This window comes from Podarcis tiliguerta, assembly GCF_965153285.1.
Source record: "Podarcis tiliguerta genome assembly, chromosome: 18".
In the NCBI taxonomy this organism is placed as follows: Eukaryota; Metazoa; Chordata; class Lepidosauria; order Squamata; family Lacertidae; genus Podarcis; species Podarcis tiliguerta.
Window position 1 is genome coordinate 4,588,324 of NC_139551.1, and position 25,557 is coordinate 4,613,880.

General features: G+C 49.7%; 1 protein-coding gene across 2 annotated transcripts in view; it reads left to right on the top strand.

Annotated features, from left to right (window-relative positions):
- Positions 1–10,418: 10,418 nt before the first annotated feature.
- The window catches only part of LOC310668343 (transducin-like enhancer protein 1), a 47,107-nt gene continuing 31,968 nt past the window's right edge, over positions 10,419–25,557 (top strand). The window contains exons 1-5 of one of the 2 annotated variants that reach the window (XM_083421488.1): positions 10,419–10,663; positions 15,487–15,593; positions 17,169–17,311; positions 18,804–18,867; positions 19,375–19,419. In XM_083421488.1, coding sequence (XP_083277614.1) covers positions 15,570–15,593; positions 17,169–17,311; positions 18,804–18,867; positions 19,375–19,419 — 276 coding nt within the window. In that variant the 5' untranslated portion in view covers positions 10,419–10,663; positions 15,487–15,569. The remainder of the gene's footprint in view (positions 10,664–15,486; positions 15,594–17,168; positions 17,312–18,803; positions 18,868–19,374; positions 19,420–25,557) is intronic. The other variant, XM_083421487.1, reaches the window with a different exon arrangement.

Sequence of the window (25,557 nt, forward strand, 5' to 3'; positions counted from 1 at the left end):
CATGCTGGTCGCTTCGAGAACACTGTCCAACCATCTCGTCCTCTGTCGTCCCCTTCTCCTTGCGCCCTCCATCTTTCCCAACATCAGGGTCTTTTCCAGGGAGTCTTCTCTTCTCCTGAGGTGGCCAAAGTCTTGGAGCCTCAGCTTCAGGATCTGTCCTTCCAGTGAGCACTCAGGGCTGATTTCCTTCAGAATGGAGAGGTTGGATCTTCTTGCAGTCCATGGGACTCTCAAGAGTCTCCTCCAGCACCAGAATTCAAAAGCATCACATTTTATAAGCGTGAATTTTATAAGCGTGGCTATAAATGCCGAGCCCAGAAAGCTGCCTCTCAGTAATTACTAAAACACAGTGGTTGTGTTCTGCCTTTGCAGTCAGAAGGGGCAACGCTTCTGAATGCCCCCAGAGGGGAGAGTTGCTCTTGGGTTCGAATCCTGATTGCGGGTTTTTCCTCCTGAGGCATCTGCGAGAATAGGATTTAGGACTAGATGGGCCACTGGTCTGATACCAGCAGGCTGTTCTTATGTTCTCATGGAACCTCCAAGCGCAGAGCCAGTCTACCCAGATTCCTGTGTTTTCAGGGGTATTCGGACACTGCAAAGACAGGGTGCTGGACTAGGTGGGGCTCTTCTTAGGTAAAAGGACCCCTGACCATTAGGTCCAGTCGTGGCCGACTCTGGGGTTGCGGCGCTCATCTCGCTTTATTGGACGAGGGAGCCGGTGTACAGCTTCCGGGTCATGTGGCCAGCAGGACTAAGCCGCTTCTGGCGAACCAGAGCAGCGCACGGAAACGCCGTTTACCTTCCCGCCTGAGTGGTACCTATTTATCTACTTGCACTTCGACGTGCTTTCGAACTGCTAGGTGGACAGGAGCAGGGACCGAGCAACGGGAGCTCACCCTGTCATTGCGGGGATTCGAACCTCCGACCTTCTGATTGGCAAGACCTAGGCTCTGTGGTTTAACCCACAGCGCCACCCGCGTTACTAACTTTAAAAAAACACACACACAAAAATCTCAATGGGGCGACTGGAAGGAATCAAGAAATTGAAACTGAAAGGGATTGGCTATCGTCACGTGTACATACACACAGAAGAATACACATGTACAGTGGTACCTCGGGTTAAGTACTTAATTCGTTCTGGAGGTCCGTTCTTAACCTGAAGCTGTTCTTAACCTGAAGCACCACTTTAGCTAAAGGGGCCTCCTGCTGCACCGCCGGAGCACGATTTCTGTTCTCATCCTGCAGCAAAGTTCTTAACCTGAAGCACTATTTCTGGCTTAGCGGAGTCTGTTACCTGAAGCGTATGTAACCTGAAGCGTATGTAACCCAAGGTACCACTGTATACAAACACAATCAGCAGCGAAAGGAGCAGTCAAAACGCTACCAAATGTGGAATATTTGTGAGCGGTCGCTTCTGTCCCAGAGCTTCTTGTTTCTTCTTCAACATCTCTTTCCAAATTCTCCCGTGTTTTTTTTTAAAAAAGATCCACGTCACCCTTAAGGAATGGCTGATTCCGGCCCTTTTGCCGGCGGCCTGGAGGGAAAACCTGTGCATTAATTCCCCTCGATGGCTTTATAACAACCGCTCCATTAACAGAGATGTTTTGGTCATGACTTATTCCTAAAGAGCGGCGGATAATGGCACTGGGACATGGATTCCTGTGGGTTTTAGGCAGCGGGGATTTTAAACCCCTGGCATTGGGGCAGACACTCGTCAGATAAGGGATCTGGCAAGTTTGGCTGAAACGAACTTTTGAGGTGAATGGAGCTCCCCATTCAAGCCGAACCTGTTCCGCTTTGAGTGTTACACTGAGGTCTTGTCTGTTTTTGCGATTTATTTTGCGTTTTTGTTTTGGCGTCCCTTTTTCGTTTTGTTTTTGTGGCTGTGTGGAACCCAGTTCAGCTACTGACTGATTGATTGATTGATTGATTGAATGATTGCGTGACTGCAGTACAGTGTTTATTGCTTTCATTTTATGGATCGATGGTCTCGTTCGATAGTAAAATTCATGTTCGATTGCTGCTTTAGGGGTTGTTTTTAAAAGCCCGGAACGGATTAATCTGTTTTGCATTGCTTCCTATGGGAAAGCACGCCTCGGTTTTGGAACGCTTCGGTTTTGGAACGGACTTCCGGAACAGGTTAAGTTTGAAAACCAAGGTACCACTGTACCTTGGGCTGAGAACTTAATTCTTTCCGGAGGCCCGTTCTTAACCTGAAACTGTTCTTAACCTGAAGCACCACTTTAGCTAATGGGGCCTCCTGCTGCTGCGCCGCCGCCAGAGCACAATTTCAGTTCTCATCCTGAAGCAAAGTTCTTAACCTGAAGCACTATTTCTGGATTAGCGGAGTCTGTAACCTGAAGCGTCTTTAACCTGAGGTACCACTGTATATGAACACAGCACAAGGAACCACCCGCTATTCCCAACAAGGACTGTAGAGGGCAGTGTGACCACTGCTAAAATAGCTCCATAAGAGAAGACAGATGGGGAAAATTTTTTTATCTACCTAGAGAATATTCCTGCTTCTTCTTGCTCCTTAAGATTCAAATGAAGGATGCCTGCTCCTATTTAGATGGTCATACCTGGAGCCCTGTCCCTTAACCAGGAAGCTGTCAGATGGCAGGCAAGGTTGGGTCAAGAAAGTCCCATGCCCAATCTGTCTCCAGAAATTGTCGCAGACAGGATCATATCCACAAATGGCAGCCTTGCCCAAATTTCTAATCAAAGAGGTGCCTTGCCAAGGCAGCCCTGTAGGCGTCTACTCGGGAGTAAGGCCCACCAGGTGCAATGGTACTTCCTGCCAGATCTGCCCAGGTAAACGGCAGCGTGTGTTTTACTTAGGACTCCCAATTTTCTATCAGCAACCGGGCTGGGTAGCCGAAATCTCCCAGATTCCAGGGTTGTTGGGTTTTTTTTGTTTTGCTTTTTTTAAAAAAATAGTTAAAGCTCTGGTTTTCCCAGCAGTGATGTATGGAAGTGAGAGCTGGACCATAAAGAAGGCTGATCGCCGGAGAATGGATGCTTTTGAATTCTGGTGCTGGAGGAGACTCTTGAGAGTCCCATGGACTGCAAGAAGGTCACACCTCTCCATTCTGAAGGAAATCAGCCCTGAGTGCTCACTGGAAGGACAGATCCTGAAGCTGAGGCTCCAAGACTTTGGCCACCTCAGGAGAAGAGAAGACTCCCTGGAAAAGACCCTGATGTTGGGGAAGATGGAGGGCACAAGGAGAAGGGGACGACGGAGGACGAGATGGTGGGACAGTGTTCTCGAAGCTACCAGCATGAGTTTGACTAAACTGCGGGAGGCAGTGGGAGACAGGAGTGCCTGGCGTGCTCTGGTCCAGGGGGTCATGAAGAGGAGGACACGACGAAATGACTCAACAACAACTTCCAGATTCTCTCATCACCCCTGTGACTATTGGGCATGCTGGCTGGAACAGGGTGGGGGTGAGGAGTCTGGTGGGAACTGGAATCCAACAACATCTGAAAGGGAAAAGAGTCACGTCTACCTGGTCTAACCCCTCTAGAAAGTCACCAGCATGTTGGATTAGCCATCACTGATTTGTCCAATCTTCTTCCAAAGCTGGTGGCCACCATGTGGCAGCGAGTTCCACAGTTCAACTCTGCGCTGCACGAAGAAGTTTTTCCTCCTCCCTGCTCTGCTGCGATTCTTTCCAACAACCTCTCTGTCCCGGTCCTAAAACAACTCTTGGGCAAAGCTGCACTCGCAGAGCTCAGCCGATGCTGGATTTTGACATCCATGTTGTCAGCCCTTGTGGAAAGATAACTGCCCGGGTAGGAGATTATTTGACGGACCGGGACCTTGGCAGGCAAACCAAAATGCTTGTTTACATTGTACAGTGGTGCCTTGGGTTACAGACGCTTCAGGTTACAGACTCTTCAGGTTACAGACGCTTCAGGTTACAGACGCTTCAGGTTACAGGCTCCGCTAACCCAGAAATAGTACCTCGGGTTAAGAACTTTGCTTCAGGATGAGAACAGAAATGGAGTGGTGGCAATGGGAGGCCCCATTATATAAAATGGTACCTCAGGTTAAGAACAATTTCAGGTTAAGAACGGACCTCCAGAACGAATTAAGTTCTTAACCCGAGGTTCCACTGTAATGCCAACCTTACTGTATACTTGTGAAACGTGGACCACTTATAAACACCATCTCCGACTCCTTGAAAGATTCCATCAACGGTGTCTCTGAAAATTTTTACACATCACCTGGAGAGACAGGTGAACTATTGTCAGTGTATTGGAAGAAGCAAAGATCTCCAGTGTCAAAGCAATGATTCTTCAACATCAACTTTGTTGGACTGGCCATGTTGTACGGATGCCTGATGATCATCTTCCAAAGCAACTACTCTGTTCTGAACTTAAAAATGGATAGCTGGTGGTCAACAAAAAAGGTTTAAAGACTCTCTCAAGGCAAATCTTTAAAAATGTAGTATAAACACCAACAACTGGGGAACACTGGCCTGCGAGCGCTCCAGTTGGAGAACAGCCTTTACCAAAGGTGTTGTGGGTTTTGAAGACACTCAAACTCAGGACGCAAGGGAGAAATGTGCTAAGAGGAAGGCACGCTTGGCAAACCCTCACCGGGATCAACTCCCGCCCTGAAACCAATGTCCCCACTGTGGAAGGACATGTGGATCCAGAATTGGCCTCCACAGTCACTTACGGACTCACTGTTAAAACCATGTTCATGGAAGACAATCTTACTCGGCTACGAGGGATCGCCAAAGAAGAAGGAGAAGAAGAAGAAGAAGAGGAGGAGGAGGAAGAAGAGGAGGAGGAAGAGGAAGAAGAGGAAGAAGAAGAGGAGGAAGAAGAAGAAGAGGAGGAGGAAGAAGAGGAGGAAGAGGAAGAAGAAGAAGAGGAGGAGGAGGAAGAAGAAGAAGAAGAGGAAGAGGAAGAGGAAGAAGTAGTAGAAGAAGACAGGAGGAGGAGGAAGAAGAAGAGGTACAAGAGAGAGAGAGTGTGTGTGTGTTATGTGTATGTATATGTGTGTGTGTGTGTGGATAGATATATATATATATAGAGAGAGAGAGAGAGAGTGTGTGTGTATATATATATAGAGAGAGAGAGAGATTCCAGCAGGGTTTTCTCCCCTGCAATCATACCCCCCTCTCTCCGACAACATCCCTCCTCCCCACATCTCTGAGAACAGATGTAGGTCACTTCTTGTGTTGTTGTGGTTTTTTTTGCATTTGCTCAAAACAGCAACCCGCCCTCCCCACCCAAACTCCCAACCCTCTTCCCATCCTCTTTAGAAGCCAGCCATGGCCTCCGTTGCACTTGACTCCCACTGGGAAACACGCAAGCTCTCTGCACGCCAGCACCCGCTCCCACCCCCCCAGCACCCAGGGATAAGCGAAATCTGTCTAGCCTCTCCCCCCTCGCCCAGCCGCCCCCCCCCTGCCATGTGTCAGAACCAATCTTTTCAAATCTGCTTCCCGGAGCATGGATGAGTTTTGGTGTGAGCCGGATTTAAAAGGGTGTGTGTGTGTGTGGATTAAAATTAAAACGGCGGTCTTGTCATTTAAATGGGAAATCTGGGAGGGGGCGAGGCAAGGCAGTCCCATGTCTGCCCCGGGTTTTAAACCTGCCAAACGAGAAGGTTTGACGAGAAATCGAAGGGATTTGATTACCCTCTCTCTGCCATCTCCCGCTTTTGCAAACCCTGGAAACGAAAAGATAGAGCCATCTCTCTGATCTTGCAAATCCCAGGGCTGGGTGACTTCCTTACAGAACTGGAAGGGTGTTTTCTGGGTTTGCAAGGTTTGCAAAAGTAGAAAATTGGGATTAAAAAAAGAGGAATTTGATGGGAGGGGAAGGACTCCCCTCCCTCCAAAAAGACCAATGAGCATGTCTGATGTGCATAAACTGCCATTGATCAGTAAGGATAAAAAAGAAAATGAGAGAGAAGGTTGAAATGGAGTCTCCTGGAAATGGGCGTGGCTGGCAGGTAACCTGAACAGGAAGCCGCCTCAACTGAGCAAAATTTATCTCCTGGCTTCCACTTAGCACTAAATTGGACCAGAATACCTCTTTCTGATAACGGCTCTCCAAATACTCAGAACCAGGTGGCAAATCCGTTTATAAGAATACTTTCCAGGCACGCCGGGAAATTCTTCCCAACGAAAATTCAGACCAAGCTATTTTTATTTATTTATTTATTTGGGGAGAGGGAGGGTTCCTTTGGAGCTACTTTGATTTTGTTCTCTGCATTTCCTTTTGGAATTTAATGCCCCCCCCCCAAAAAAAAAGACCATGGTTTGAAAGCATCGCCAGAACAGCTTCTATAGCCTAGGAATGCAGGCAAGATTGTTATGATCGATAAAACAGGACAGGTTATAAAAGATCAGGGCGGCTGAACTAAGTCGATTTAAAAACCAAATCCTAAACGCCTCCGACAACATCACACATCGTCACCAAATCCTTGATACACCTTGAGGACTAGGAGCTTAGAACTGATGTGGAACAAGACAGCTTCCCTATGCGGTTCTGGGGGTTTAGGAGGGTTAGAAGCAATAGGGGGGTGGCAATGTTTTTCTCTCTCTCCCTCCTTCGCAAAAATGCACCTGGAAGGACATGTGTGGTATGCTTAGATGCAGAGATATTGTGGGGTAACCAGCAGCAGCATGTTTAAATCTAATTAACACAGCAAAGGGTTAATACCATAGAGTAAGCTGTCCTGCCAGGCTTAGCATAGGTCACTTCCCCCCACCCTGGGAGGAAATGGGTAAGCAAGCCGATTGTTCACCCCCCAGTCTACCGGAGTAACTCAGCATGTGAAAATGTTTTTGCTGGTTCGATTGAGCTCGGCCGCATGGCTTTCACAAGCCATTCTTGAGTTCCAATACCAATAATTTAGGAACTTTCACCACTTTGGAACTGAACTAGGTCCTACTGCCTGTGCAACTTTCTGAAGCTCAGGAGCCTGACCTTTGGGAGGTTGGGAAGCAAACCATTTTTTAACTTAACCAACATGTGGCCATTTGATGGTCCTTTTTATCCATTGTTGTTTTTTAATTGTATATATTGCTTGTTTGTGATGGTGACAGAAGCCGCGAAATTAAAAGATGCTTGCTTCTTGGGAGAAAAGCAATGAGAAACCTAGACAGCATCTTAAAAAGTAGAGACATCACCTTGCCCACAAAGGTCCGTATAGTAAAAGCTATGGAGTGATGTATGGAAGTGAGAGCATAAAGAAGGCTGATCGCCGAAGAATGGATGCTTTTGAATTCTGGTGCTGGAGGAGACTCTTGGGAGTCCCATGGACTGCAAGAAGATCCAACCTCTCCATTCGGAAGGAAATCAGCCCTGAGTGCTCACTGGAAGGACAGATCCTGAAGCTGAGGCTCCAAGACTTTGGCCACCTCCTGAGAAGAGAAGACTCCCTGGAAAAGACCCTGATGGTGGGAAAGATGGAGGGCACAAGGAGAAGGGGACGACGGAGGACGAGATGGTGGGACAGTGTTCTCGAAGCTACCAGCATGAGTTTGACCAAACTGTGGGAGGCAGTGGGAGACAGGAGTGCCTGGCGTGCTCTGGTCCATGGGGTCATGAAGGGGCGGACGCGACTAAACAACAACAACAACGACAACAAAGAAGATCAGACCAATGGCCTGTCTAGACTAGCATGTGGTTCAGCCAATCAGCTGTCCCCAGGAAGGCCACAAGAAGGTCTGAGAGCCTGCGGAAACCTTGAATGGTTGCTACCAGCCAGTGTAGCCAGTATTGAGAAAGATAGACCCAAGGGTCTAGCTCACCATAAAGTAGCTTTCTCCTGTTCCTATGAAAGGCGAGGAATGCTGTGAATTGCCCCCTCTGTTTTGATTCCGCTGCCCTCATATGGACTCTGACGGGGCAGAGACCTTGCTACTTAGTTTGATTCCCTCCCCCTCTTTCTTTTTCCTTTCTCCTCCTGTGAAGAGGCTGCATCCTAATGTTTTAATATTGTATCTTAATCTTTTAAATTGTATTTTAATCAATTTGTTTTTATTATTGGTTGTTAGCCACCCTGAGCGCCCAGTCTTGGCTGGGGAGGGCGGGGTATAAATAAAATGATTATTATTATTATTATTATTATTATTATTATTATTATTATATCGTGTTGTGTTGGTGAATATGTCCCATAATGAGCCACAGCAGCTGTCCTTAGGCTCTTCCTGATGTTGAATCTCCCTATGACGACCTGCAAAAACCAGGTGCGACTTCAACAGGTGAGGCGTTTCCTGCGACAACAATGCTTGAAATGGCATCAAGCTCTACCGGTTGAATTCCTGCCTTTGGTTGGAGTTTTTTTAAAGGCACGGGGAGGGGTTGTTGTTTAGTCTTTAGTCTGTGTCCTCCTCTTCGTGACCCCCTGGACCAGAGCACGCCAGGCCCTCCTGTCTTCCACTGCCTCCCGCAGTTTGGTCAGACTCATGTTCGTAGCTTCAAGAACACTGTCCCACCATCTCGTCCTCTGTCGTCCCCTTCTCCTTGTGCCCTCCATCTTTCCCAACATCAGGGTCTTTTCCAGGGAGTCTTCTCTTCTCATGAGGTGGCCAAAGTCTTGGAGCCTCAGCTTCAGGATCTGTCCTTCCAGTGAGCACTCAGGGCTGATTTCCTTCAGAATGAATGTGTTTCATCTTCTTGCAGTCCATGGGACTCTCAAGAGTCTCCTCCAGCAACAGAATTCAAAAACGTCAATTCTTCGGCAGTCAGCCTTCTTTATGGTCCAGCTCTCACTTCCATACATCACTCCTGGGAAAACCATGGCTTTAACTATACGCACCTTTGTTGGCAAGGTGATGTCTCTACTTTTTAAGATGCTGTCCAGGTTTGCTCCCAAGAAGCAGGCGTCTTTTAATTTCGTGGCTGCTGTCACCATCTGCAGTGATCATGGAGCCCAATCACAACCTCCCCTCCCTCTCCTTTAAAGGGTTAACAGCATCGCCCCCCCCCCTTCTTCAGAGCTGTAATCCTTTTGAGGGTTAGCCTTTTCCCTCCCTCCCAGTCCTTTAACGGTTAAGGTTAATCTCTCCTCTCCCGGCTCTCCAGACCTTTTAAGGATTATTTCCGCCCCCCCCCGGCCCCCATCCAGACCTTTGAAGGTTCAACCAATTTCCCACCCACCCCCCACTGATATCCCCCCCCTTAGCACTGCAAGATTTTAAAGGACTAAGTCCATTACCATTCTGCCAGCGCTCCAGAGCTGTAAGGGTTAATCCAACCCCTCCCCCCCCCCCCAGTTCAGACTTTAATCCAAATTCCTTCTGAATTTTCTTAATGCGGGGTGTGTGTGTGTGTTTTTACTAATTGTACCGCTCTTGTCCTGTCAAGGGTTAACCCATGAAAATCAACCCACCCCCTCCAGGCCTTCAAGCGTTAAACAACACCCTCTTCTCCTCAGGCTCTAATAATAATAATAATAATAATAATAATAGTTGAACTAATTTTCCCCCTCGTCCGGGCCTTGAAGGGTTAAGCGACCCCTCTTCTCCTGTCTTCTCCGGTCCTTTTAAGGGTTAATTTTCTCCCTCCTCCTTCCAGGTCGTTTGAGGGTTAAGCAACACAACACCCGCAATTGTGTGGAACCAATTCCCCCCCCCATTTCTGTCCAAGCTTTAAAGGGTTAAACCAATTCTCGCCCTCTTCTCCTGCTCCAGACCTTTAAGGGTTAAGCAACACCCTTTGGCCCTTTTAAGGGTTAAAACGCATTCTCCCTCACTGGCCCTTTAAGGCTTAAGCGACACCCTTTGGCCCTTTTAAGGGTTAAAACTCATTCTCCCTCACTCGCCCTTTAAGGGTTAAAACTCATTCTCCCTCACTGGCCCTTTAAGGGTTAAGCGACACCCTTTGGCCCTTTTAAGGGTTAAAACGCATTCTCCCTCGCCAGGCCTTTAAGGCTTAAGCGACACCCTCTGGCCCTTTTAAGGGTTAAAACGCATTCTCCCTCACTGGCCCTTTAAGGCTTAAGCGACACCCTTTGGCCCTTTTAAGGGTTAAAACGCATTCTCCCTCACCGGCCCTTTAAGGCTTAAGCGACACCCTTTGGCCCTTTTAAGGGTTAAAACTCATTCTCCCCTGTTGCCCCTTAAGGAAAAAAAATCTCCCTCTCCTCCTCCTCTGGCCCTTTGAAGGGTTAAACCCATTTCCACCTTTTTCCCCTCCAGGCTTTTACGGGTTAATCCAATTTTCTCCTCTCCCGTCGCTCCGAGTCCTCCGAAAGGGTTAACTAAAAAAATCTCTTTCTCTCTCCGCGCTCCCCCCTCCTCCCCCGCCTCTGGGCTACACCGCGTCCTTCCAGATTGACACATTTTCTACGGGCGGCCGCTTCGGACCAATGGGAAGCCCCCTCTTCCCCACCCCACGTGGGGACCGAGCGCTTTCCCTTCCAATCCTTGCCTCCCCATTGGCTGCGGCGCGCCGGACTGTAGCGAAAGAGAAGCAGCCCGACCCCACGTGGAGCTTGGCGCTCGTTCATTGAACGCCCTCCCCCGCAAGGCTGCTGTGTGGGGGGTGGCGGGGGGGGGGAGGAAGAGAGAGAGGAAGAGAGAGGGAGAGGGGGGGGTGTTCTCACACCCATTCAAGGCAACGGGCCTGCGTCCCACCCACCCACCTCCCTAAGCTCCTGGGGGGCCCGATCCTGGCTTGCACTGGTTTGGTGAGTGCCTTTATCGGGGGGGGGGGCGCTGAGGTTTGAGGGGGGGGGGCGTTAGCCGAGAGCAAGAAGGCAGGAGGGGCCTTTTCCTGATATCTAATCCCCCCCCCTCTCTTCCTACCTGCTAGAAAAAGAAGGAGACCCTTTTGTTCGGCCTGGGAGATTATAAATGAGGACGGGGGGGGGGGGTTGGATTTTTTTGGCCAGGGTGGGGGGCGCGGTGAGAGGGAGGGCTGCAAGCCAGCAGAGGAGGAAATAGGATCTATTCTTCTTTTTCTTTTTTTGGGGGGGGGGGCTAATGAGAGTTTCTTGGGCAGTTAAAAAGAGAGAGACTCAAAACGGGCATTGGTGAGGTGGGGAGAACTTAATGGGGGGTTTACTTTAAGCAGAGCATTGGGGGGGGTTGTTGAGGGGGGGGGAGAAGTTTTCTCCCTAGTTGTGGTCTAATTGTCCTTTCCTAGGGCTTTATGCTGGTTTCTGCCTGCCCCCCCCAAAAAAATACCCATTTGCGTCTATTTGATTTCCCCCTCTTCTCTGCCCCCACACCTGCCAACTCACCTGTATTTCTCTGAGGATGAGGACCACCTAGTTGTTGGGGGGGGGGCGCTCATTTTTTCTTGGGAGCCACCCCCCCAAACCAACCACTGCCAACTGCTACCCAGGGTTTTAAACTTTTGCTTAACCTCCATCCTTGCTTGCTGCCCCCTCCCCAGCCGAAGGAATTAAGAGGCTGCCCTTGAGCATGTGCAAAGCGCATTCCCATTGCTTGCCCTTGAGCATGCGCAAAGTGCGTTCCCATTGCTTGCCCTTGAGCACGTGCAAAGTGCATTCCTATCCCCCACGCTGTTAGAGGGAAGCAAGTGTCAAAAAGGGCATTTTCCCTGTTTGGAGATCTATTTTTGAGTGGGAAGGGCCCCTCCCCAAGATTCATTTAGCCCGTGAACCGCAAGGAAAGAAAGCTCAGTCGGTTAGAGCTCGGTGCTGATAAACGCCAAGGTTGTGGGTTCAATTCCCCGTAAGGGACAGAGCTCTGCAAATTCCTGCCTCCATTGGGAATAAAAAACACAGCAAACGTGCAAATCTGGGTGGCTATTGGGGGTGTATATATCTGGGACGCGGGTGGCACTGTGGGTTAAACCACAGAGCCTAGGACTTGCCGATCAGAAGGTCAGTGGTTTGAATCCCCACGACGGGGTGAGCTCAGTCCCTTCTCCTGCCAACCTAGCAGTTCGAAAGCACACCAGTGCAAGTAGATAAATAGGTACTACTCTGGTGGGAAGGTAAATGGCGTTTCCGTGCACTGCTCTGGTTCGCCAGAAGCGGCTCAGTCCTGCTGGCCACATGACCCGGAAGCTGTACGCCGGCTCCCTCGGCCACTAAAGCGAGATGAGCGCCGCAACCCCAGAGTCGGCCACGACTGGACCTAGCGGTCAGGGGTCCCTTTACCTTATATCTGGGCGTACATTAGGGCCAGTGGGACTGTCCCAACCGGGCCCCAGGCAACACTACAGCTTGGTTGGAAATGTAATGGGGTTGCTTTACAGAGGGGCCCCAATTCTTTGCCTGACCACAAATCCCCCCCCCCCAAATCCCAAGCTAGGTCGAAGATGCCCAGGTAGTCCAGGTATGCTGATCTAAGTTGTATGGGAGTGACAACAAGATCCCATGCTCCAAAGCATCCCTTCCTCTCTGGGTGCCCCATTTCTCCCAATACAGGGCCTGATCCACCTTTCATTTTACGGTCTTATTTGTGCTTTTCCCACTCCTTGCAAAGCCAAGCAGGGTCCGGTGAGGTTGCAGTTCTGTGTACAGGGCGGCTGTCTACCAGCTCCATCTGGTACGCAGGCTGAGATCCTATCTGCCCGCAGACTGTCTCGCCAGAGTGGTGCATGCTCTGGTTATCTCCCGCTTGGACTACTGCCATGCGCTCTACGTGGGGCTGCCTTTGAAGATGACCCGGAAACTGCAACTAATCCAGAATGCGGCAGCTGGACTGGGGACTGGGAGCGGCCGCTGAGACCACATAACACCAGTCCTGAAAGACCTACATTGGCTCCCAGTCCATTTCCGAGCACAACTCAAAAGTGTTGGTGCTGACCTTGAAAGCCCTAAACAGCCTCGGTCCAGCATATCTGAAGGAGCATCTCCACCCCCATCGTTCTGCCCGGACATTGAGGTCCAGCTCCGAGGGCCTTCTGGTGGTTCCCTCACTGCGAGAAGCAAAGCTACAGGGAACCAGGCAGAGGGCCTTCTCGGTGGTGGCGCCCACCCTGTGGAACGCCCTCCCATCAGATGTCAAGGAAATAAACAATCTGACTTTTAGAAGACATCTGAAGGCAGCCCTGTTGAGGGAAGTTTTTAATGTTTGTTGTGTTTTAATATTACATTGGCCTCTTTTTTTCAACAATGAGGACTGGAATCTTACATGATCTTTATGCGAAGGACCGTGGCTTCAGTGCTATGGAGACAGGGGCTCCCAGATTCCGTTCCCTGCGGCGGCCCTGCAAGCCAGAATAGGCAATACTGTCCTGTATGGACCAAGGACCCGATTCTCGGCACCCTGAGTCCTTTGTCTGAGGCAGCCCTCTTCCGGCCGAGCTGCCAGTTCTGAGTTCGAATCCCCCCCAAACCAGGAATTCAAACACCTACTGTGTGGTTTTGGCTTCGGTCTGGCCACAATCCTGCACCCTGTTTACTAGGGAGTGAGTTCCCCTGAACGCAGAGGTCATTTCTCAGTCATCATGCCTAGATTGGCTCTCTCTTAACCCATTCGTCTGCCGCTTCTTCCCTGCGTCGGGAAAGCAAACCCGGTTTTTGCTAAAAAAGCCCGCCAGCAAAAATACTGTCGCTCATTCCTCTCTGTCAGCCCCAGACTGTGCAGGGGTAACGAAAACTATATTCCACACTGAGCATGTTCCACTGAGCATATTCCACACTGAGCATGTTCCTCTTAAGTAGAACACCCACCTGTAGGAGCAGTCTATCTGTATATACCATCTGGTGGCAAGAGAGGCAAAACAACCTGTAAGGGGGACTTTTCCCCTCTGTGGGCTGCCCATGGTTTGAAACTGGATAATGTTGGGAGCCACCCAGAGTGGGCGGGGTATAATTAATTAATTATAATAATAATTTATTTGTAACCCGCCCATCTGGCTGGGTTTCCTCAGCCACTCTGGGTGGCTTCCACAGAGACCAAAAAATACACTAAAATGTCACACATTAAAAACTTCCCTGAACGGGCCTGCCTTAAGATGTCTTCTGAATGTCAGGTAGTTGTTTATCGCTTTGACATCTGATGGGAGGGTGTTCCACAGGGCGGATGCCACCACCGAGAAGGCCCTCTGCCTGGTTCCCTGTAGCTTTGCTTCTCGCAGGGAGGGAACCGCCAGAAGGCCCTCGGAGCTGGACCTCAGCGTCCGGGCAGAACGATGGGGGTGGAGATGCTACTTCAGGGATACTGGGCCGTTTAGGGCTTTCAAGGTCAGCACCAACACTTTGAATTGTGCTTGGAAACGTACTGGGAGCCAATGTTGGTATTTCAAGACCGGTGTCTTGGCGGCCGCCCCCAGTCCCCAGTCTAGCTGCCGCATTCTGGATTAGTTGTAGTTTTCAGGTCACCTTCTAAGGTAGCCCCACGTAGAGCGCATGGCAGTAGTCCAAGTGGGAGATAACCAGAGCATGCACCACTCTGGTGAGACAGTCCGCAGGCAGGTAGGGTCTCATCCTGCGTACCAGATGGAGCTGATAAACAGCTGCCCTGGATACAGAATTGACCTGCGCCTCCATGGACAGCTGTGGGTCCAAAATGACCCCCAGGCTGCACACCTGGTCCTTCGGGGGCACAGTCACCCCATTCAGGACCAGGGAATCCTCCACACCAGCCCGCCCCCTGTCCCCCCAAAACAGCACTTCTGTCTTGTCAGAATTTTTATTTTTATTTTTATTATTTATTATTACTTGGCAACATCAGCACCATGCGCTAACCAACGCAAGTGGAATTGGCATGCTTTGGATCTGCGATTTGGTGGGTGCTGTTGGCGCCACTGAAGGGAACAATAAGACTGCAGGATTTGGGGTGGAAGTCTGCCACCTGTCCCATAATGCGGGCTTGTAAGACCCTTCCCCAAATGACCAATTTAATCTGCATGAAGTCTGCCTCGCTGATCTGGCCCCCCCAAGCTTGAGAAAAGATACACTTTACATGCCCAGAGGCGCTCTTGTTGTATTAAAGTATTTTAACTGAAGTGTAGGGGGGTTTTTTTATGCACGGAGAGAAAAAATTATGGGATTGGAGCCCTGATTCAGCCCCCACCCCTTTTCTGCAGAGAAAAACCCCCCACATGGACAGGAGGAGAAATTAGTGCGCCTTGCAAGGTGCATTCGCTCAGTATGGGGTTAATAATGCAGGACGTGGGTGGCGTTGTGGGTTAAACCACAGAGCCTAGGACTTGCCGATCAGAAGGTCGGCGGTTCGAATCCCCGTGATGACGGGGTGAGCTCCCGCTGCTCGGTCCCTGCTCCTGCCAGCCTAGCAGTTCGAAAGCACACCAGTGCAAGTAGATAAATAGGTACCACTCCAGCGGGAAGGTAAACGGCGTTTCCGTGCGCTGCTCTGGTTCGCCAGAAGCGGCTTAGTCCTGCTGGCCACATGACCCGGAAGCTGTACGCCGGCTCCCTCGGCCAATAAAGTGAGATGAGCACCGCAACCCCAGAGTCGGTCACGACTGGACCTAATGGTCAGGAGTCCCTTTACCTTTTTTACTCTTGAGTAAGGCTTGATCAGGTGCAGCCCATCGGTTCCGGGTTCAAGATTTGTTTCTCTGCAGGTGACCAGGGTTTGGTTCATAGCAGAAAAACAGGACCGAGAGCGAAATTGCAGAAACAACATTCCTATGGTTTTGCTCGAAGGATGTTCCCTCAAAACCGGCCACCGGTGAGTCTATCCCCGATTTATAGGTCCTGTGGATAATGTCTGTTTCCTAATTCTTTGGAAAGGGAGGAGGCTGCCAGCCCATCTTAAACATAGTCCGTTTTGAACTGCTTTTCGCCTTTCAAAATGCTATCCACCCACAAATTCCACATGCTGCAAACTTGGGCAGTTAACTGTTTTTTTTTGTGTGTGTGTGGTGAGAAATTTTGCAAAGGCCTTTTTTTGGATAGTACTCTTCCCTGCTTTTGATCAAACCAGGGATATCCTTTTTTTTTTCCTGTAATAAAACAACAGAGCGAAAAGAGATCTGTCTATATATTTCTGCCCCCCCCCCCAAAAGATAAAAATAAACAAGTGTCGCTCATTGGTTCTGTGTTTTATGATTTTTTATTTTATTTTGTTGAACGCTGCTGTATATATTGATATCGCTATCCATATCGTTACATATATATAAATATATAAAGGAGTTGTTGGTTTAGAAATGCTTTGATCTATAAACAAAACTACTTCCAGCTGCAAACAAAACAGCACGTTTCCTTAATTGTTTTGCAATAAAACCACAGAATGGTTTATATCAATCAAGCGATCAGCTGTCTCCCTGCAAGTAAAGATGGCCGTCTTCCCAGGGGAGTTTAATCTGGCGGGGGCCACATCCCAAATTTCTTCTCCCTCCCTTTCTCTCTTTCCCTGCCTAGCAGGCTGAAGCAGCCAGGCCGTAGCTCATCAGGCAGAGCTAGGTCCCAGGTCGCTGTGATTTTTAGCTCTAAGTTATCAGGCAACAAGGGACACGGGTGGCGCTGTGGGTTAAACCACAGAGCCTAGGGCTTGCCGATCAGAAGGTCAGTGGTTCGAATCCCTGTGATGGGGTGAGCTCCCGTTGCTCGGTCCCTGCTCCTGCCAACCTAGCAGTTCGAAAGCACGTCAAAGTGCAAGTAGATAAATAGGTACCAGCGGGAAGGTAAACGGCGTTTCCGTGCGCTGCTCTGGTTCACCAGAAGCGGCTTAGTCCTGCTGGCCACATGACCCGGAAGCTGTACGCCGGCTCCCTCGGCCAGTAAAGCGAGATGAGCGCCGCAACCCCAGAGTTGGCCACGACTGGACCTAATGGTCGGGGGTCCCTTTACCTTCTTATACCATTCAAGTGATCCATCATTGCATCCATCAAAACTTATTTACACTGTTGAATTTATCTTAAGGCTGCCAGCGTTTTCAGCTGTACAAAATTATTCCCCCCCCATACATTCAATATTTCCAGTCTTCTGTAAACGTATGTTCTTCTTGTTCTCATGTTCTGCGAGTTGTGCATATTCTGCCATTCTCCTTTCGCTCGTTTTACATTTTTTTGGCTAACGAAACATGGGGGCGCAGTAGCGGCATACATAAATCACCTTTTTTGACACCCTGGGTGCGCCAATCTCTCTCTGAGGTTGGGCAGCCGCTTGTTGTGGTGGGGTTGGTCTGGATGTCCTCTGGGGGCCCCTCCAGCTCCGCTGTACTGTGAACACTCCTAAGACCCGGCGATCTCCTGTTTCCTTCCGGTCGGTGGTGATTGGCCTTTTCGCTACCTGTCTCTCCCAGGGTCACCTGCAGGCGGCGCCCGTGGTCACTGCCGCCGCGACCAGCGTCGTCTCGACGGCCCCCCAGTCCTTGAAGCTGACTTACCCAGAAATTTTGGACCGGATCAAAGAGGAATTCCAGTTCTTGCAAAACCAGTACCACAGGTAAAACGGCCAGGTTCTTTTTTGGGGTGGGTGGGGTTCATAATTAGTGATGTATGGAAGTGAGAGCTGGACTATAAAGAAGGCTGATCGCCGAAGAATTTACACTTTTGAATTCTGGTGCTGGAGGAGACTTTTGAGAGTCCCATGGACTGCAAGAAGATCAAACGCATCCATTCTTAAGGAAATCAGCCCTGAGTGCTCACTGGGAGGAGAGATCGTGAAGCTGAGGCTCCAATACTTTGGGCACCTCGTGAGAAGAGAAGACTCCCTGGAAAAGACCCTGATGTTGGGAAAGATGGAGGGCACAAGGAGAAGGGGACGACAGAGGACAAGATGGTGGGACAGTGTTCTCGAAGCTACCAACATGAATTTGACCAAACTGCGGGAGGCAGTGGAAGACAGGAGTGCCTGGCGTGCTCTGGTCCAGGGGGTCACGAAAAGTCGGACACGACTGAACGACTAAACAACAACAACGGGGTTCATAATGACCTATCTATGTATTTCTAATACAATGATACCTCGGGTTTCATACGCTTCAAGTTACAGACGCTTCAGGTTACAGATTCTGCAACCCAGAAATAGTGCTTCAGGTTAAGAACTTTGCTTCGGGATGAGAACAGAAATCGTGCTCCGGCGGCGCGGCAACAACAGGAGGCCCCATTAGCTAAAGTGGCGCTTCAGGTTAAGAACGGTTCCAGGTTAAGTATGGACCTCTGGAATGAATTAAGTACTTAACCCGAGGTACCACTGTAGTATAACCCAGGGGTCGGCAAGGGGTTGGATCCTCCGCTGGCCAGACCGGCGCAGCGCGATGCCAGAAATTGTGTCTGCGAATGCCCAGACGCTGAAAATCGCACCTGTCCAGAAGCGATTTCCGGCACTGCGGACATGTGCAGACGCGTTTTCCAGCTTCTGGGCATGTGCAGAAGCAATTTCCGGTGCTGTGGACATGAGCAGACATGATTTTCAGCATCTGGGCATGCGCAGAAGCGATTTCCAGCGCCGCAGACATGCGCGGGTGTGATTTCTGGCTATGGGCATGCGCAGAAGAAGAAGAAGAGTTTGGATTTGATATCCCGCCTTTCACTTCAGGAGCCTCAAAGCGGCTAACATTCTCCTTTCCCTTCCTCCCCGACAACAAACACTCTGTGAGGTGAGTGGGGCTGAGAGACTTCAGAGAAGTGTGACTGGCCCAAAGTCACCCAGCAGCTGCATGTGGAGGAGCGGGGAAGCGAACCCGGTTCTCCAGATTACGAGACTACCGCTCTTAACCACTACACCACACTGCCATCTGGGCATGTGCAGAAGCGATTTCCGGTTTAGCGCAGTGCAGGGGGACTCACCGAGCGGGCAGCTCAGTTTGGGGGCAGTTCGTGGGCCGGTTAAACAGCCTCCGTGGCCGCTTCCGGCCATGGGCCTTAGGTTGCTGACCCCTGGTATAACCAGATCAGTAATTTTTGATCTTCCCATGTGCGTTCCCTTCTCTTTGCAGCTTGAAACTGGAATGTGAGAAACTCGCCACGGAAAAAACAGAAATCCAGAGGCATTATGTCATGGTAAGCGCCGTACAGGGGCAAATGTGGGGTTTTGGGGGTGTGGAAGGCTTGGTGTAAAGAGGGTCCCTAAGCCGTGGCGCAGGTGGCGCTGTGGGTTAAACCACAGAGCCTCGGACTTGCCGATCAGAAGGTCGGCGGTTTGAATCCCCGCGACGGGGTGAGCTTCCGTTGCTCGGTCCCAGCTCCTGCCAACCTAGCAGTTCGAAAGCACATCAAAGTGCAAGTAGATAAATAGGTACCACTCCGGAGGGAAGATAAACGGCGTTTCTGTGCGCTGCTCTGGTTCGCCAGAAGCGGCTTAGTCCTGCTGGCCGCATGACCCGGAAACTGTACACCAGCTCCCTCGGCCCATGAAGCGAGATGAGCGCCACGACCCCAGAGTCGGTCACGACTGGACCTAATGGTCAGGGGTCCCTTTACCTTTAAGCCGTGACTTACTGCACTCTTATATGCACAGGAACTGTTCCCTTTCTTAAGGAAAATAAAATAAAAATCTTTGTTTTGCAGTACTACGAAATGTCCTACGGTTTGAACATCGAAATGCACAAACAGGTACATTTATTTATAGATGTGTTTGTGTATGTATGTGTTTGGCTCTGATCCGATAAGGCCCCTCCGTGCGTAGGGGGAAGCAAAATCACGCAGGGTCTCTGCCCCAAAGATCTTCCAATCTAGACAGCAAGAGACCCCTGCTGAGAATAGCAATTTTTGGCGTCTGCTTCCGAGCCCCACAACCTTGAGGACACTTGAAGGGGGGTGTAGAAATGTAACGGACAATGGTAATCAATAATAATCAATATCCAATAATAATCAATATCCAAGGAAGGACTGTGGGGCCTACTCTGTTTCCTAGGGCTGCCGTACGCCCGTGTTTTCCTGGGAATCAGACAGCACAATTGCGCCCGGCCTTATTTTATCTCTCATTTTCCAAACAAATTTACGCATCTAATTTAAGTTACCAAATATGAATATCGAACCCATTCCGCTTCGCCTCTCTGGAGTCGCTTATGCCCGATATTGCCGCGTATCCAATTTACTTAATTATTTATTTTAAAATAATTTTTATTGAATGATTTTATGTTACAAAAAAAAATACAGCCATACTACTACTAAATATAATTAAGAAATAAAAATTACATACGTCAATATTTAGTTTATTTACCGTCTTATTTCCTCCCAAACATTGCATATAACAACACACATATGCGCAGACATCCGCACACCCACACCCGCACACAAAATGATAATAATGAAAGTGAATATTTCCCCCCCTTTTATCTTCCAAAATCTTTTCTTCAACTTTGACTTCCTGTCAAGTCCCTTTGCATATATTTTATCTTGCATTTGAATGTACACAAAACAATAAACCTTTCTATATAAATTTTCCAATACATTCTGAAAACATAATAAATTCTTAATTGTTGTTCACCTCATTTTAGTTCCTTTATCACTCGAATGCTAGCACAGAGTCAAAACTATTATTGTATTTTTGAACATATCTTCTATAACCATCCCATTTTCCCGCAAATTTTTGCTTTAAGTTTCCTCTGAGTTTACTAGTCAGTTGAGCCGTCTCCGCCGCATATCCGATTTAAATCTATTTATTATTTGTCCTTTTCCGCTCAATTCAAATTATTATTTGGCTGCTTGTTTTAAATCCACCCCTGCTGGCGTTTTAAAGCTGTTTACAATTTTCTTGGGCCTGCCAACCGTAGAAGCATGGCGAGTGTTGTGCGAGAGAGCAGGGCCTTTTCTGTGGCTGCCCCCAGATTGCAGCATCTTTTCCCGAGAGAAGTTAAGACTGGCTGCCTCCTTGCTGTGCTTTTGATGGCCTAGAATAGCTGCAAAACAAGCTTAGGCAAATTCTGGGAGGAGGAGGCGAAAAACAAGGGCTGCGTTCTCCCTCCACCGTTCAGAGGCAGCAATCGCCTCTCAACGCTCCTCTTCCGACCTTTCCCAGAGGCATTAATGTGTTGCATTTGTGGTCCACCTACAAGGAGCCCCAGCTGACGTCCCCACCTCTGCCCCCCCTTGCAATTTCATCTAAAAAACAGCCCTGTTCTCCCCAAAAACAGGGAGAGGAGCTGCTTCCTTTGAAACCCGGGAGATTTAAGGGACATTATCCATAAGGGACAGCAGCGGGACACAGCGCTGGGATAAGGGACTGTCCCGCCAAATAAGGGACGCTTGACAACTATGCGCACAAGGGACCAAGCCATAGCTGTCAACTTTCCCCTTTTCTTACGAGGAATCCTATTCGGAATAAGGGAATTTCCCTTTAAAAAAGGGAAACGTGGGGGACCGAGCGGGTTAGAATTCGAACCCTGCTCCCCGTCCCCCCGATTTTCTCAAACAGGGGTCAGCAAACTTTTTCAGGAGGGGGCCGGTCCACTGTCCTTCAGACTGTATTTTGGAAAAGAAAAAAATAATAATGAACGAATTCCTATGCCCCACAAATAACCCAGAGATGCATTTTAAATAAAAGGGCACATTCTACTTGTGTGAAAACACCAGGCAGGCCCCGCAAATAACCCAGGGATGCATTTTAAATAAAAGCACACATTTTAATATTTTAATGTGGCGTTTTTATTTTGTTTTTAAGTTGTATTCATTCAACTTGTTTTTATTACTGCTTGTGAGCCCGGCCTTGGCTGAGGAGGGCGGGATATAAATAGAAACTATTATTATTATTATTATTACTCATGTGAAAACACCAGGCAGGCCCTGCAAATAACCCAGAGATGCATTTTAAATAAAAGGACACATTCTACTCGTGTAAAAACACGCTGATTCCCGGACCGTCCGGGGGCCGGATTTGGAAGGCGATTGGGCCGGATCTGGCCCCCGGGCCTTAGTTTGCCTACCTGTGCTCTTAAACCACCTTGCTCTGCCCTGGCACCTGGTGCCTGCCCAGAGGAGGGTGTGTGTGTGTGTGTGTGTGTGTAGGAAGACCCCCCCCCCTGTCCAATCTGGGCAGAAGCCTATGCAGGGCTCAGGACCATCTGGCAAAACCTCCATCTGGTCTTTTTTCCTCCCCACAACGCTTCGTCTTTTTAATTTCGCTCCCTCTTGGAATTTTCCTCCTGCCAGCTCTCTCCACACCCCACAACCGCTGTCCCCCCCCCCTTGTTCATATCCTCTGGCAAGATTTACAGCTGACTTCAGGTGCCGCTGGCCGGCTGCCAGCAGCCTGTCTGCGCTCCTTCGGGGGGGGGGGGTTTCCCCCCTCCTTCTCGCTCTCCCCCCAAACCCTCACCTTTTAACAAGGGCTCATAACTCTGGGCTCTTGACAGCCCCCTGCGTGACAAATAGGAGCCGGGCTTTTTGCGGGGACGGCTGCTTTGGGAGTTATCACCTTGGCCGTGCTGATGGATCCTTTTTGCTCAACTCCAACCCACAAACTTCTCCATTTTTTCCAATTTTTTAAAATTAATTTGCCAGTTTTTTTAAAAAACAAACAAACATACATCCTAAGGTAAAGGGACCCCTGACCATTAGGTCCAGTCGTGGCCGACTCTGGGGTTGCGGCGCTCATCTCGCTTTATTGGCCGAGGGAGCCGGCGTACAGCTTCCGGGTCATGTGGCCAGCATGACTAAGCCGCTTCTGGTGAACCAGAGCAGCGCATGGAAACGCCGTTTACCTTCCCGCCGGAGCGGTACCTATTTATCTACTTTCACTTTGACGTGCTTTTGAACTGCTAGTTTGGCAGGAGCAGGGACAGAGCTAAGCGGAGATTTGAACTGCCAGCCTTCTGATTGGCAAGCCCTAGGCTTTGTGGTTTAGACCACAGCGCCACCCACGTCCCATTTAGGAACCGTTAAAAGGTAAAGGGACCCCTGACTATTAGGTCCAGTCGTGGCCGACTCTGGGGTTGCGGCGCTCATCTCGCTTTATTGGCCGAGGGAGCCGGCGTACAGCTTCCGGGTCACGTGGCCAGCAGGACTAAGCCACTTCCGGGTTACCAGAGCAGCGCATGGAAACGCCGTTTACCTTCCCGCCGGAGCGGTACCTATTTATCTTCTTGCACTTTGACGTGCTTTTGAACTGCTGGTTTGGCAGGAGCAGGGACAGAGCAACACAGAGATTTGAACCACCAACCTTCTGATTGGCAAGCCCTAGGCTTTGTGGTTTAGACCACAGCGCCACCCGCGTCCCATTTAGGAACAGTTAAAAGGTAAAGGGACCCCTGACCATTAGGTCCAGTCACGGCCGACTCTGGGGTTGCTGTGCTCATCTCGCTTTACTGGCCGAGGGAGCCGGCGTACAGCTTCCAGGTCATGTGGCCAGCAGGACTGAGCTGCTTCTGGCAAACCAGAGCAGTGCACGGAAATGCCGTTTACTTTCCCGCCGGAGCGGTACCTGTTTATCTACTTGCACTTTGACGTGCTTCTGAACTGCTAGGTTGGCAGGAGCAGGGACCAACCTTACTGCGCGCTTGTGAAACGTGGACCACTTATAAACGCCATATCCAACTCCTTGGAAGATTCCATCAGCGGTGTCTCTGAAAATTTTGACACATCCCTTGGGAAGACAGGCGAACTACTGGAAGAAGCAAAGATCACCTGTGTCAAAGCAATGATTCTTCAACATCCACTTCGTTGGACTGGCCATGTTGTGCGGATGCCTGATGATCGTCTTCCAAAGAAGAAGAAGAAGAAGAAGAGTTTGGATTTGATATCCCGTCTTTCTCTCCCCTTCAGGAGTCTCAAAGCGGCTCACATTCTCCTTTCCCTTCCTCCCCCACAACAAACACTCTGTGAGGTGAGTGGGGCTGGGAGACTTCAGAGAAGTGTGACTAGCCCAAGGTCACCCAGCAGCTGCAGGTGGAGGAGCGGAGACGCGAACCTGGTTCCCCAGATTACAAGACTACCGCTCTCAACCACTACACCACACTGGCTCTCAAAGCAACTACTCTCTTCTGAACTTAAAAATGGATAGCTGGTGGTCAACAAAAGAGGTTTAAAGACTCTCTCAAGGCAAATCTTTAAAAAGGTAGTATAAACACCGACAACTGGGAAACACTTTACCAAAGGTGTCATGGGCTTTGAAGACACTTGAACTCAGGACACAAGGGAGAAACGTGCTAAGAGGAAGGCACTCTTGGCAAATCCACACCAGCATCAACTCCCGCCCGGAGACTCCAATTCAAAGTGTTGGTGCTGACCTTGAAAGCCCTAAATGTCCTCGGCCCAGTATACCTGAAGGAGCATCTCCACCTCCATTGTTCTGCCCAGACACTGAGGTCCAGCTCCGAGGGCCTTCTGGTGGTTCCCTCCCTGCGAGAAGTGAGGTTACAGGGAACCAAGCAGAGGGCCTTCTTGGTAGTGGTGCCCTCCCTGTGGAACGCCCCCCTGCCAGATGTCAAGGAAACAAACAACTATCTGACTTTTAGAAGACATCTGAAGGCAGCCCTGTTTAGGGAAGCTTTTACTGTTTGATGTTTTATTGTGTTTTTAATATTCTGTTGGGAGCCACTCAGGGTGGCTGGGGAAACCCAGCCAGATAGGCAGGGTTTAAATAATAAATTGTTGTTGCTACTTAGGAAGTGTGAGGTTCTGGGTTCAAATTCCAAACAAGCCCCACTCAGCGTGGTCAGATAGTTCCATGGGGGAACACAACCTGGTTTTGTACACTGAAACTCCTGAGTTTGTGCCCAGACATCTTCAATATTATTATCTTTTAATCCGGCGGCAGCAGGGGCTATATTCAGACATGACTTTTACCCAAAAAAGCCGTCCTTTTCCCTTCCTACGGTGGACGTCAGTACTTGCCAATGCAATGCTCCGCTGTGGCTTCACACAAACGCAGCCCAAATCCCAGTTTCTGGTCTGCAGATTAATTTTACCCGTAGCCTAAGTATTTATTTATTGGGACGCGGGTGGCGCTGTGGGTTAAACCACAGAGCCTAGGACTTGCCAATCAGAAGGTCGGCGGTTCGAATCCCCGCGATGACGGGGTGAGCTCCCGTTGCTCAGTCCCTGCTCCTGCCAACCTAGCAGTTCAAAAGCACACCGGCGCAAGTAGATAAATAGGTACCGCTCCGGCGGGAAGGTAAACGGCGTTCCCGTGCGCTGCTCTGGTTCGCCAGAAGCGGCTTAGTCCTGCTGGCCACATGACCCGGAAGCTGTACGCCGGCTCCCTCGGCCAGTAAAGCGAGATGAGCGCCGCAACCCCAGAGTCGGCCGTGACTGGACGTAATGGTCAGGGGTCCCTTTACCTTTACGTAATTATTGTTGTTGTTGTTGTTATTTATTTGAGGGGGGCGTGTAATGAAACATGTTGTCGTGGTTTTGCAAAGAAGCCAAACTCTGGTTAATCGCTCTTGCCTTTCGGGCGAAGGCGGGAGAGTGATTTCTGCGTGCTGAAGCAGGCTGTCGATAAATATATATATATATTTTTCCCGCAGGAAAGGGGAGAGGTCTTTGGGAGAGGAAGCTGTGGGGGCTGCGGAGAAGGAAGGGTGGGGTGGGGCGGGGGGGAAGCCTGCCGATTCGGCCCTGATCGTTTTTCATACCCTGAGCGTTAAAGTGCCACTAAATTGAACATTAACGAGCGCGAGCGAATTGGAGGCTGGCACTTCCCCCAGGAGCCAACTCTGCCCACCGGTGCATTAAGGAAGGAGAATCCATTACTGCCAGCCCCGTGAGAGAATTAAATCTTTCCCAGAAAGTACCTGCTGGCGGTGCCTC